Source organism: Acanthaster planci, linkage group LG16 (genome assembly GCF_054643075.1).
Source record: "Acanthaster planci isolate LZ-2023a linkage group LG16, COTS_SCS, whole genome shotgun sequence".
NCBI lineage: Eukaryota > Metazoa > Echinodermata > Asteroidea > Valvatida > Acanthasteridae > Acanthaster > Acanthaster planci.
Window position 1 is genome coordinate 537057 of NC_141792.1, and position 14168 is coordinate 551224.

Here is a 14168-nt window from a genome sequence, read left to right on the forward strand (position 1 = left end):
GAACAAATTGATGAACTTCTTCTTTAGCCCTTTACCTCATCTTCACTGCGTGTTCTCTCACGCTCTGCGTGATCATAATACGGGCGTTTCACAGGCGTCCAAGAGTTTGCAACGCGTTTGCCATCACAAATGCCCGAAATCCGTCAACCCAGTGCGGCGTCGAAAGGGTTGCGCGTTGTGAGTGGCAAACGCGTTGCAAACTCTTGGAGGCGCACTATAGTGAATCGCCCTGTTGCTAAAGCAGAAACTACTTCAGGTGCCACGGAAAAGGAATGAGACATTGAAATACCTATATGCCTATACATTCACTTTTGAATTATTCAAATCATGGAACATTTGCAATATTTGTCATGTTCAGTGGGCGCAAGGCTGCCTGATCGTACGATTATGAGTTCATGTCGAATAAACCAAGCCAGAAATGAGACCGAAGAAGACAGAACCTGTGTGGCAGTGCCACATGCTACACAGAATGTTAAGTCAGGTGATATGCAATAGGATATAGGCACAGCCGATCGGATGGTCTAAGAACCAGACCTTCAAGTGCACACTAATGCTACACAGTGCAAGACGAAGGCGCAAGAAAAGTAAGGGGCCGCGGCGTGTAGCAAAAAAGTGCTACACCATAGACTTGTGCACAAACCTGCTGCTACACAGAGCTACATGTGAGTCAGTTCTGTTCTGTTCTACGCACGCATTATAGGTGACGTCATACAAATGCGCAGTGAGGGAAAATGTGTGCTCCCAGTGATTTTTTTCTGGCTAACGACGATGCTGCGCGTGATCGGTCGATCTGCGCAAATGGCCGATCGATTGTTGCGGTGTCCGGGGTGTTGTGGCATGATAATCGATAAGTCAATCCGTCTGCCATCGAATAATTTGCTTCGTTTTACAACAAACAATCATGAGCCAAAATGCCACCGAAGTGGTTTTCAGAGAGGGGAAACATGGTGTGGATGCATGCGAGTCCACACAACGTCTTGTAACCTTACATTAATGTGGACTTCTCTTGTGTCTAGGTTCACTCACTGTGTATGCCATGCTTTCACACAAATACACCCACTAATCACTAACCGTTTAATAAAACCTCAAGTGGATAATTCTTCCAATAAAGCGGAGCCTGACACATTGAAACGTTTCCTAGTCACACGGAGCCATTATGCATACAGCCCCTCCGTTTCGCTTGCATAGCGCCCTCACCAGGCCGGAAAGAACAACCGTAAGTTTGGCCCTAACAATGGGTGCCACTGATTTACCCGAACCACAAAATAGATCCAAAGCACAGGTACCTTTACGAGACACTACCCTCACATATTTTATAATAAAACGTATCCGTGACGCTTGATGTGACAAAAAATAATGAAAGAACCACAAGGAAGAAGTTACATAATGAAGAGGTGCGGGTACTAGGAATTAGGGAGACTAACTCTCCAATGAAGTAACGGCATAAAAACGAAACGCGAGGGAAGCAGGAAGAAAGGATCCATAAAAATCCTGTCCCGCATTAAATGAAAATGCTGATTTCCTATTAGAATCGCACAGGAAAGATTTTTGTATAAAATATTGAACAGTCGGTGTGTATATAAACTCCAAAATCATGGCTTGCATCTAATGATGATAATGGCTTCTCCAACGGTGATCTTTGGCACTATACCCTAACAAGGCATTTGGGTTAGTGCATCGCTACCAACTGAACTACGCAACTCAGTACGAGCCACGCCTCTATCACATGACTCACTGACATATCAATAATAATGGAGGGTTCGTGCGCAGTATCATAGCCGGCAGGCAGGATGTTAATGATTAGCCTTCCAGTGGAAAATATGATTGATAATCATGTCATCCCAAAACATTGCAGATGAAAACGCCCCTCTATTCTTTACGAGGCAAACGAAGACACCTTAAACAGTGACACAGTTGAGTAATTTCGTCACGCACTATCCAAGATTTGATTTATTAGAATAGAGTATACAAATTTCGACTCGTAAAGTATTTTAAGTCGTAGATTATTAAAACAAAATTGGTCTTTCAGGATTCAAAATGTGGTCGCAATAACGTCATAACATGTCCGTGCTTGAAAATGTATTGGAGTTGCTACATAACTTCAACCCTTTAAAAGACAAGAACACCTTTTCTTCGAGAGAAGATTCATACGTTGGATCTAATTTGCTTTTACGCAATTTTTTCGTCCAGGAAAAATGGCGTAAAATGCCATGAAATCAAGCAAAAGGAAATTCCCAGTTTGATTTGAAAAAAAAACTGGACAAAGTTAATTTCTGTTCACTTCCCTTTTATAAAATTCTCTAACTTCATCACTTGATTCCAGTCATTACCGTGAAAAAAAAATAGGATGCTGAGGCGTGTAACACTTTAATGACAGTTTCAGAGTCCATGAACAACGCGGAGACTTGATCAACAAACAAAGGTCAAGCGTCGTCATGGTCACAATGCGTTGAAGAAGAGTATAATGTTGCAGTACAAAAATTGGGTCTGTTAAAAATTCGTTGCTGACACATTCTAATGCTACCTTACCTTAGAAACGCACGTCTGATTTTGAAAAAGAAAAATTAAATGACCGCCCGATGAAAACAAACACCCAATAAATGTTTGGAGTGAGTCGATAAAATATGGTAATTATGAACAGGGTTGGGATATATTCCGCCCAGCCCCCAAAAGGGTAATATGAAACCATCGTGCGAAATTTTAATTTTTAGCTCCAAGTTTTAAATTTTGAGCTTTTTAAAATGTAAATTAATTATTATTGATATTTGTTACTTCCACTGTCTTTAAACATTACATTTAAATTCAATTTCATTGGATTTATACAGAAAAAAGCCTTGAATCAATAATGTTACAAGTTAAAACACCTTTTCTACAAAAGCCAATATGCAGACCCACAACAAAGCACAAAAGGCTCAAAAATCAACATATTAAAGCCTGTACAAGATCAAGTTCAATTGCTAGATACTTTAACACAGTTTCAGATTAGAGGAAGCAATGAGTTGGGCCAACAGTTTTTAAAGTACGATTTTCTAAACGAAGATTATTCATGTGTACGTTTCTTTCTCACTACTCACACTTTTTTATACATAATTAATAGTTCAACTTATATTGAGAACACATTTGATACAAGTTTTGATACAAGTTCAACTTCTTTCCTGTTTATTTTTATCTTTATCTAGAACTTTTAACTGAACCACCCCCCCCCCCCAAAAAGAGAGAAAGGGAGTTCTTTGCGAAAATAGAATTGGTCAGCCGGGGTTGAAACAATTAATGCAAAGAATGCGAAATTTGGTACATTCACAATTACTGTAATACACTGATAGGTCCGGCAATGTACACCAGGAGGAAAGTCCACAGTATCCTGGCAACTATTTAGATTTTAGCCATCTATACTTGTCTTTAAAACTAATCGTAATTTATTCCATTTTGATACATATTCAAATAAAACAAGGCATGATTTGGACGCGTGCAGCCAGCCTATCTGAAGTTTATGTAGGTTCAAGGTTTGTCGATGAATATTTGCCCGCATAACAAGGTTACCGAGCGCTGTGGATTAGGCCCTCGTGTCACGTTGCTAGTATTTCTGCTCTTGCGGTGGGTACTGCTGTGCTTCGGCCTGTGGGCCAGGGTACTGCTGCACGGCCGGGTAAGCACTCGGATAGGCCTGTTTTACGGGACGGAAATGGTACATCTCTTCAAGTGACTTTGCGGAGCAAAAGAGAAAGCATGAGGAAATAACCTGTTTTGCTCTAGCTCTCCAGTTATGATCTCTTCTATACAGTAGGACTTACCGTAGTGGCTTGCACAGTCATAGCTTGGGTTGGGATGGCAGCATTTCGATAGATCTTGCTCGAGTAGATAGAAGTCACGATGGAAACGGCGATCTCGAAGATGCCAAGTAAGAGAGCAAGGATACTGAATGCCCCATGAGCGGCCTAGAATTCATCCAGAGATGCCCAAAAGAAAAAAAAAACAAATCCCCCAAAAAGTCAATCATAATTCTAAAACAATTGATTAACAATCCAAAAAAATCCTGACCCTCATTACTGATTACCTTTCAGTTTTTTTTAAAAACAAAAACCACACTCTTCGCAAAAAGCACCACTTATACTGAAGTAAATTTCAACTCCCTTGACCTTAGAAACTAGCATGCACAGGCCTATCGGTATCAGTTGGACACGCCGTTTGAAGTTTGCGCTGCAAAAAGGAATACACCTTTAGCATTAAAGTAACGTAATGTGCGGTCTGTTTAAGGGTTTCATTTCGGTTTTGACCCCCAAAAAGAGTAACCAACTTACAAAGTAGTTTGAAAAATTTAATCCGGCAGTGATACAATTTGTGATGAAGATCACCAATGCCACAATGGCTGATAGGATGCTCATTATCAAAGATGCAATGGCCTGAAAAAAAGGAGATATTAACAATGTAATTACACAAGTCTCTAAAGAGAGAAATCGAAACCCTACACACAAAATATGTCTACCCATAAATATGTCTACAGTGATGATTGTCGCTGGTCATTTTAGACGTTCTTTGTAAAAGAAGCACAATGCATATATTAGTCATCCTGGTAAGATTTATATATATCTTCAAGAATTACAAAGCAAAACACTCCTCGTTTCTCGGGTTTCCCATATCGTCAAATTCCATACAGCCACGTTCCAGCACTTGCTACTTCGTACACGGCCCATAATTATGGACTTACCAATCCTCGGTTATTGCCTTTGGCTACGAGAATCGCGAGAACCCCCGTCGGAATAAAGAACTGAAACCAGAAAAGTTCCTTTTAAGAAAAGTCACATAATTTCTCTAACTCCATGGGGACAAAACAGAAGCATTTAGATTTCCACAAGGGATTGCCACAATGTTCTGAAACATGCAGTGTTTGCAATGTCCACTTAATTCACTGAGTCTAACTTACATTCAAAAAATGTTCTTAAGCGATTACAGGCACTGTTCGAAGTGTTCTAAGTTTTCCCTGTATGATTTCCCACTGAGCAGTATTCACCAAGAGCTTTTCATCTAGTTTAATTTTTGGAAACAATTTAATTTGAGTTTCTGACAACATTGGCGTTGATTTTTACTGGAGGTAATTCTAGCAAAACACTTTCCAAGGTGTTTTGGACATTCAATATTTTAAATCACGTGAAAACAAATTTGAGAGGATCATGTTCGATCATGGCCCATTTTTCACTATAATTATATGCATATTTTTGCCATTATGCTGTTTAACGTGGATGTCATTGAGATTTTTCCAGTAAGCAGTGGAGTATGCAGCTTTTGGTGCGTGTGTTGGGGGGCAAATTCAAAAGCCGACGCACTTTCCGGCTCATTTAACATGATACGGGTGCGAAAAATATAGCATATTTATTTGATAAATACAGTAATCCAATATAAGTTTCTTTACTATCGTCACCTATGAAGTAATCTTAATTTTAAAAAATCCGCTGGGGGGCAAGTTGTCCCCCCCGGCTGGATACGCTACCTGCCGGTAAGCACGTGAGAAAATTAATGATTCAATGAGGAATACAAAATTTGACAGAATTGGAAATACTCACAGCAACACTACCCCAGACCTCAGATACCACTGTACTGTAATAACCAGTAAAGGCCCAACTGATTCCCCATAAAACTGGCTGGACGATCCCGACAACAATATGGAGGATTCCTGTTATCATCATTGGACGACGGTCGTCGCTCATCTTGGTGAATCGATGCCTGCTGCGCTAACACTCACAAGAATTGCAAAATACCACTTCCGAGCTTGTTTTCAAGAAAAAAAGTGAGGTAATCAGGAAAGGTTCATTCTAAAATAATTTACGTTTTGGGATAACCTGTGACCAGCTTGTCAGCATTCCAAAACTTAAAATGGCTTTTTGATGATAAGCTCACCACATTTATGCTATCCAAGACACATATGACCTTAAACACTGCAGGGGATCGTAGTTCTGCCACCAACTTTTCGGTGGCTGGAAGGCTTGCATGTTTTTTTGCTATTGCAGAGGCGGATCGGGGTGGGGGTTGCAACCACCCCTTCAGCCGCGGACTAAATGAAAGTACCTGTTAAATGACGGAAAATGAATTCGTAGGCCTATACACGCCTACAAAAAAATTAAAAACCCTGGACGAGGATTACGCCTCAATCTCTCCATCTATAGTTAAGTTTCCTTTTCACCAGGGAACGGTACATGATACTTTCGGACCCCCTTAGCAGGGCATCCCCTCAATACGCCCATCAACTCCCCCCTTTCTTGAAAGCTATATCCGCCCCTGTGTTATGGTGTCTTCTTGAACAGCTTGAAGTACGTATATAGGCCTACTTGAGCAACATAGCCGTGTAATAAAACAGCAAAATGGTAAACCCTTACGAAGAACAGAACTAATTGATCTTTTTAGCACGAGGGATTCCCGTCCTTGCCATACTGAGGTTTTTAAAACTTACAGTGATTCAGATTCATAGATTGTATAGAAAATTAGTCTAGGTATTCTTAATTGTTTACATATCAGCTACCATATTATTTGGAACCAGCCTGTTATTCCCAGTTTGTGTGGACAGTCAAAAACGGCATTATTTACTGAAAATCCCATATTCCACGAGAGACATAGCTCCTAAAAGTCGACAGGTGGTGTCAGAAAATTGGCAAGACAGTCCTTCACAAAATAGTCACAGAGTGCCGGCTGGAGGAAAATACTGCAAAAGTATACAAATGTGCCGTCTGAACTGCCATTCCTGACACGCCTATTGGTGTCTTGGTTTTGTTGGCCACAAGCTGTCCTGTTTAGCAGGCACAGCAACAAACACACGTATTAAGCACGCCTTCTGTTCTAAAATATCCGGTATTACCAACACCAACACGACATTAAACATATCTGATGAAATACAACGTAACTAAATAGAACACTGCCTGATATTTACCGTTGTCGTCCGGAGATTTCTTGTATACTTGAAAGCAGCCGTCCCACGAGTGATATGAGAATTATGTTGGAAGTTCCTTGTGAAAATCTGAAGCTAAATTACCAGTGAGGCAACCCTTGGCAAAAACGCGTCACTCGCGGTAAACGTGACGTAGTGCTCAAGCTAATTGGTTGCAGTGTGACGAGTAGAAAAGTAAACATTGACCTTTCTACCGATAACTTCATATTTATGCACGCATGCACACAAATGCGTGGTCACAGTGGAAAAAAAGCACGAGCAACCCATTGAAAATGTACAATGGTGTAAACTTCATAGTCATTCTTCTCAGATTCTCCGAGTTTGTTTTTCATTTTTTGTCTTCTAAAAATTCTTAAAACGTTTTCGTCTGAGAGGGTTTTATGGTGAATGAAAATAGCAATCAATCATTTCTGCTTCGACTCCGAATGCACAATCAAAAGTAAATAACAGGACTCCTTTCCGAGTGTCTGCAACAAGTAAACACAATTCAGGGTAGGCCTACCATGCACCATGCATGTGCAAAAGACCAGCCTTATTTCTAAATTACGGCTTCGAAGTCGTGGCATCATTTCCGACATACGAACCGCTTGTAGGCAGATGATGTTCCAAATTAACGAAAATACTTTCCCATATATGGAACGACAGTAGCTAAAGTTAACCGCCGCACAACATTACTTTTATTGCCTTAAAACGTTTAAGTCGGGGAGTACAGAGCAACTGCCAAAACAAAGTATGGTTTGAAAAGTGGCAAATTTATTTCTGTTGTACAAAAATTCTTCATTTTACAAAAACATGAAAAAAATCCCTAAATTTCATACCATTATCATAAACAATGGGACTTTGACGGGGCGTGATGATGGATGCCAGACAAATACAGGCTCAACGAACAAAGCAAAGATTGGAATCTTTGGATCAACAGACAAAGGTCAAGTGCATATAAGGTCACAATGTCACAGACGTCAGTTACAGACGTAGATGTGTCCACTTGACGTAAGTACGATAACGATTTAATTTATCTACAAGGTACTGCAACTTCCTTTTTATTTATTTATCCTTTTACAGGCGTATATATTCACCCTTTTTAATACAGGCGTACGCCATTTCTTCCCGAACTCACTGGATTCAAGCTTTCACTTTCCATGTTTTTTTTACATGGCATACATTTAAAAAAAGAACTTGTTTCATTCTAACCTAACAGACTTTTGTTGAAAGTTATTTGTGTATTAAACCTTACTATGGTAACCATTTCCATAATGCAACATAAGTGCTATAGTTAGCTCTGCCTAGGTATATCTGCTGATATTGAAAACAATTGAAAATCCCACAATATCGCAAGGCATAGGCACAAAAGCTCACAAAGTGAGGGCTTGATGAAAACAGCTACACCGTGAATAGTACCGTTTCCACATGGGAATATTGTACATTCCGTCAGGCCATGCAGGGTCATATATCATCTTGTTTAAAAAGATATAATCAAGTTTTAATTTCATGCTTGACCAATTTTGTTACAATTAACTGTCACTATTTTAAGCATTAAAGTTGACAGAAAGCTTCGATCGCATTGGATATTTACAGAAACATTTTTGTACCGATAGAAAGGGACATAATATATTACTGCAAAGCCAATAAAGGAAGTCCTACAGCGAAGCACAAATTGGAAAGTAAAAATAGTGAAATGGTACAATAATCAAGATGTAAAATCAAAAAGATCAAGTCTTAACTCCAAGATACTTGATAACAGTTACAGATAAGACGGCAACTACTCATTCAATCTAAACATGTTTAGATTTATGTAATTTTTAAGTTAATCTATTATCAAGAGCATAATTTTCCTGAATCCTTGATTCCAGGTTTGGCTTCTTCTCTTGATTTTTTAACATTTTACTTCGATATTATGACTAAAACAAAATTAAGCTTGTTGCTCGTATTGTGGGCACGAAATTGCTTCGAGTGCTAGATGCGAAATTTTGAAATGAAACATTGAAATGATTCACAGTTAGTGTAATACACTGATAGATCCAGTAACGTGAATCAGGAGGAAATCCCCTGGTATTATGACAATAGGCTGGCTGGTATGAAAATTAATAGCTATCATGTTTAATTAAAAGCCTGCAAGTGACAACGCCCATAAAATTACATCGAGTATCCATGTGGATAAATAAAATATCCAAGTCATTTCCCAGTCATATCTGTAGCTCAGTACTCCTATGAACCTGTACGACTGTTTTGTGGTTGCTAATACACCTTGAGGTCCCCTCTGTCTACAATTCATTTGCTGCTGTGAAAGTAAAGTAATCCCAGTCACAACCCAAACAGCCGTAACCTGTCGGGACATGTCTGTCAACAAAGCGGTCTACTTCCTGCGAAAGGTCATATGGGGAGACTGGGAGTACTGATCTTTTGACAGGCCTTACTCCACAGCAGTTATAGCTAGGTTAAAGGGACTTGGCCGTCTCGAAGGACATAAGTAGCTTGAGGATTACAAAAATTTTCAGTTAATTCAACAAAAAACAAAAAAGTTATTCAAAACACACGATGACCGGTATGCATTTTCTTTATCTCGCTAGTTTACTGAAGGGTTTAAGCCTAAGCTATTGACAATTAGTCCAGTTTGATACAGTCCCCAAATCAAGCAATTGAAAGCTTAAGTATTGCTGCCGTCTATTCATACGTTTTGATTTAGTAGTTCCTGAGCTCCGAATTGGATATGTCAGAGTAATTTGTTGTCTTTTGACAGAATCTAGCACTCAGTGAATATTTGCTCAGTCGCATAACAAGGTTACCGAATCCCCTGTCACTGGGGTCTGTGGCAGGCTGCTAGTACGTCTCCTCTTGCGGTGCTGCAGGGTACTGCATCGCTTGGGCCTGTTGGCCAGGGTACTGCATTGCTTGGACCTGTTGGCCAGGGTACTGCTGTGCTTGAAACTGCTGGCCTGGGTACTGTTGCACAGCTTGGATGTTATACCCCTGCGGGAAAGGAATGGTATCTCATTCTCCATTCTCATCGAGTGACATATTGCGAATGATCATTTTTACTGTTCAATATGTGACATCTTCTAAAAAGTAGATCTTACCAGAGTAGGGGCTTGTGCAGTCGTAGTCTGTGCTGGTCCGCCTCGAGAGATTACCAGGCCGGAGTAGATAGCACCCATGATTGAAATCACGATCTCTAAGGCGGCACTCAGAATAGAGATGACATTGCATGCGCCATGGGCGCCCTGTAGGGACACGGACAGAACCCACACAAACAAATCGAAAAAAAGGTTAGAGACTGCCAATTAAAGTACCTCGACTGAAAAATAAGCACTCACCACCATTTTGCACAAATCTATTGTGATACAATTTAGTTTTAACCTTCATGACGTCACAACTTAGTGCCTTATTTTTTTAGCATTAACTGGGCAAGACGAATTGCTTCACTTCTGCTTCATTTGTTGAAATGATATTTGTTGAATTTTATATGATCATGGTGCATCATTTGTCATTAGAAATTCACAGACTCCCATGATTTGTATATTTTGAAATGTTACTGATACACCTGCGTTTGGAGTCACCACTTTGCATCCAACAATACCAATAACTACAACCTATAAACATTACTTCGTACATCTTGGCATGCTAAAGGCATATGATGTGTGATGTAGTACTCGTTTTAGTACTAGGCCTAAGCATCTTTTGACTTACCAAACCGTAGGAGAAGTTTGTACTGGCCATGATACCACTGAAGACAATGACCACTACAGCTACAATTCCTGCAAAGATGTTTATTACTAAGGATCAATTCGCCTGTAGAAAGAATAGACTAAAGAATCATGTTTTTGTTTCCGGAAACTTTGAACAATCGACAATCGTAAAACGGTTCACAGTAGAAGATTAGAACAGTCGACCATTTCTGCCCAGAATTATATATGCATTAGTATTTATTTGCCTGTTTTAATTTTAAAGTTTTCTAACTTTTCCCACACTTTGTCCGTGAGGCTTCAGGATCATCATATTTCTTTCATGACCTCTCAAGTTCTTGCCAAGCCCCAATATTTAAATGTAATATACTGCACAGAGTTGAACTCACCACTCCACGACTGCCATTAGTACCTGTGAGAATAGTCAGAATTCCGGCTGGAATGAAGAACTGGAAATAAGCAAAGATCCTTGTAATACTTGCACATGTTAACATTAGCTGTGGTTTAAGCAAACGTACCGCTGAATGAATTTGACAAGTGTAAAATCGCTGACATTTCGAGGAAACTTGAGGAAATTGTTTGTAATAATCCCAGGGTGTAAAAAGTAATCGGACTTCCCGTTACCTCATTACTGTGTTGCTAACATGACGATTTCATTCTTATACTAAAAAACAGTGAAATTGGCAAGCGGATATTGTACATGCGATAATTTTTCCCTGATGCCAACTTTGCTGAATTTAAATACTCACAACGACACCACCCCAGACTGGAGCAGCAACTGTACTAACGTAGCCATAAAAAAGCCAGCTAATGCCCCACGCAGCAGGGTTCACTATCCCATCAACAATATGAAAGGCTCCCAGTGTTGCCAATGGACATTTAAAGGTGCTCATCTTGAAGTTGATGCTTGTTGTTACTCACACCTGTTGAAAATCCCCTACAGAGTTGGTAAAACGATTACATGAAAGGAAATAGAATGCCGCTGATGCCATTGTGAAACGCTTCTACTTACTTCCCGTTGGCACCCACTGGTATCACTGCAGAGGGGGACGAGGGCTCCCAGCTGTCGTTCTTGCCCCCACAGGTGCTACCCATTTGTATATGCAACCTATGTACAAGCCGTACTTCATCGGCTTTTGGTGACCCCACCTGACGATCATGTGGGTTCCTTTCTCAAGAAATTTACCCCAGTTACGCTACTATTGGCATTTAGAAATTGACACGGCTTTACTTTTTTTTCCAAAGATCTACACTGCTCTTGTCTCTTGTTTTTTCCTTCTTCTTGGAGAATAGTACCATACACGAAAATATATGAGGTGAAACGCGAGAGGAGATTGTTGCACAAGATGGGGAATATTTGTGTTAAAATTGGGGTGAAAGAACCAAATAGATTTTACCACTGTCGTCTGGAAACTTTGCGCTTGAAGAGAGCTGACCCAGGAGAAAGTTACACGGATTGATGTCCTATTTTGGATATTGTCCGCTACGTTTGTGAAGTAATCTTTCTGAGTGAAGATAGGACTGAACATCTGGAACCAGCTCTGCGTACATTCATTGTATTCAAGGTATCTGCGTCACTGTCACCGCCAACCAGGCAACCTTTGGCATGAGCAAACTAACCACTCACGTTGTGCACAGAGAACAACGTGACCATATTAGTTGACCTTTGTTATTGGCAAAAAGCATGTGAGGAATTGAAAACTAAAAATGATATCATCGAATCGCATCATAAGCAGAAAATTAATGGCAAGTATGACTCACAGTTGTTCAGCACAACTGGAACTTTCAGGAATCAAAAGTCAACGTAGAACCAGTGACATTATTCACTCAAATGCCTAAACTGGTACTCTGTATAACCGGCATTGAACGTCTGCGCGGCCAGGCGTGCAGTTGATAAACACGCAAAAGAGCATTCATGCACTAATTAGAATGCTACTCGTCGCGTGCAGTTCTACAGAGTGCCGAAGCGAATACGTCAAGCCCACAATTTTGTGTGTAAAAGGTATTAGCCAAAGAACCAGCGCATGAATCTTTCGTTTGCTCTGCACTTCCCGGTTCAAAATTACGCCGCCTTTGGATACTCCATGGGTGGGTATGAGGGTGTCACCCTACTCCTTGTTCAGCTGCACTCTATAAAAACTCCTGTCTCAGATTGACCCAGAATTGAGTCCCATTCGGCATGACCCTTTTCCTGCTCAAATTATGACCCACATGGTAAAAACTCTGGTGTTAAAATCAACACTTTTCGGTGTCATCAGATGACCACACATTAGGGAGTTACTTTAACGCCGCTGGTGTTACTTTGCATGCCTGTGTTACAATGCACTGGAGGGTGTTCAAGGTAACACCAAATAACACCAAAAATTTTAACACCAGTGAAAAGTGTTGGTGTAGTCCTTTGATACTTATTCACGCAGTTAGGTGATTCACTCATAACATTTTGAATCAACATAATTGATGAAATACTCAATGATATGGCAGCATAATAAAATATGAAATGTGCGCACCTGCAGATTGTGTCTATCGGTAGTTATCTACCTCACGCAACAGGGTTAAGTCTCTTAGCTTTTCTGACTACACTCAGATTGCCTGACGCACTTTATTGATTAAAGCATATCATTATGCATACTTCAGAGGTTTAGACGAATGCTTTACAACGCCTCATGCACTATACGAATTAAGCAGATAGTTGTGGTAAAAAGATGCCTGCTGCGGCTGCCTCAACAACATAACGATGCTAACGATATTAAGTCTGAAGAGCGTCCAAATTTCGAGCATTCCTTTTTTGGTTTAATTATTCAGTCATAAATTGTGTCTGGTGTCCTGTCGAAGACATTTGATTGAGACGGGCGCTTCTGGTAATACCTGAGAAGCCTTACAGATATTGATGAAAATTTATGCGTGTATGTAGTGCCCACAGTGTCTCGTGTTAGAGGGTTAAAATCAATGTTCCTAATGTAAGCGGTATGATTTTTCATCATTTTATTTGAGTGCGCTTGAAATAAATTGAAATTCCATTGAAACGGTGAGTTCATTTGACATGTACGCAAAACATTTGTGCAAATCCTTTGACAACAGTTTGCATGAGGACATTATTACTAACTAGAGGGTCGTGCAGGCACAATCAAGTTTTGTTGATTATATATAACAGGTTTTGCCCTTACCCAACGTATATTAATAAGCACTGTATGCTCAGTGCTTGTCCGAGAGCTTGCGAAAAAACCTCACAAGCTTACTCGGGTGGGACTCGAACCCACGACCTCCTGCTTGTTGACTTAACACATTAAAACGATTGTATAGGCTGAAACACTTAGTGATGCACTGATGAACTTGCTTGTGTCTCTTGAGGTATTACAGAAGATTACACGTTAGCTCGTTGAAGCAATTAAATTCGAAGTAACACACCATGAACGGACACTGTATCACAGCCTTGGTTCCATACCATAGAATTAGTCCCGAAGAGCGACCCCGAAATTACGGATCACTTCCCACAATTATACCATAACATCTTCAACAAATCGGACTAAGTAGAGAGTGACGTCTTGTATTCGTAA

At 40.2% G+C, this 14168-nt stretch overlaps 3 protein-coding genes across 8 annotated transcripts in view; 1 reads left to right on the plus strand and 2 right to left on the minus strand.

Annotated features, from left to right (window-relative positions):
* Positions 1 to 14168, plus strand: part of LOC110984568 (putative methyltransferase DDB_G0268948) — a 58670-nt gene that overhangs the window by 7202 nt on the left and 37300 nt on the right. The window lies entirely within an intron of this gene.
* Positions 1920 to 7075, minus strand: LOC110984572 (uncharacterized). Its single transcript, XM_022244890.2, has 6 exons — positions 6917 to 7075; positions 5559 to 5763; positions 4706 to 4765; positions 4299 to 4400; positions 3792 to 3935; positions 1920 to 3664 (listed from the first exon to the last, which is right to left on the minus strand). Exons 2-6 carry the CDS (start codon positions 5700 to 5702, stop codon positions 3575 to 3577), a joined length of 540 nt encoding a protein of 179 aa, XP_022100582.2. The 5' UTR covers positions 5703 to 5763; positions 6917 to 7075; the 3' UTR covers positions 1920 to 3574.
* Positions 7666 to 12183, minus strand: LOC110984571 (uncharacterized). 5 transcript variants are annotated; one of them, XM_087147343.1, is made up of 6 exons: positions 12012 to 12183; positions 11364 to 11551; positions 11004 to 11063; positions 10619 to 10686; positions 10009 to 10152; positions 7666 to 9901 (listed from the first exon to the last, which is right to left on the minus strand). In XM_087147343.1, exons 4-6 carry the CDS (start codon positions 10646 to 10648, stop codon positions 9752 to 9754), a joined length of 324 nt encoding a protein of 107 aa, XP_087003469.1. In that variant the 5' UTR covers positions 10649 to 10686; positions 11004 to 11063; positions 11364 to 11551; positions 12012 to 12183; the 3' UTR covers positions 7666 to 9751. The 5 variants fall into 5 exon arrangements, with proteins under 5 accessions (XP_087003469.1, XP_022100581.2, XP_022100580.2 ...); XM_022244889.2 differs by having other exon boundaries at positions 10619 to 10720; positions 11364 to 11537; positions 12012 to 12181; XM_022244888.2 differs by having other exon boundaries at positions 10619 to 10720; positions 12012 to 12181.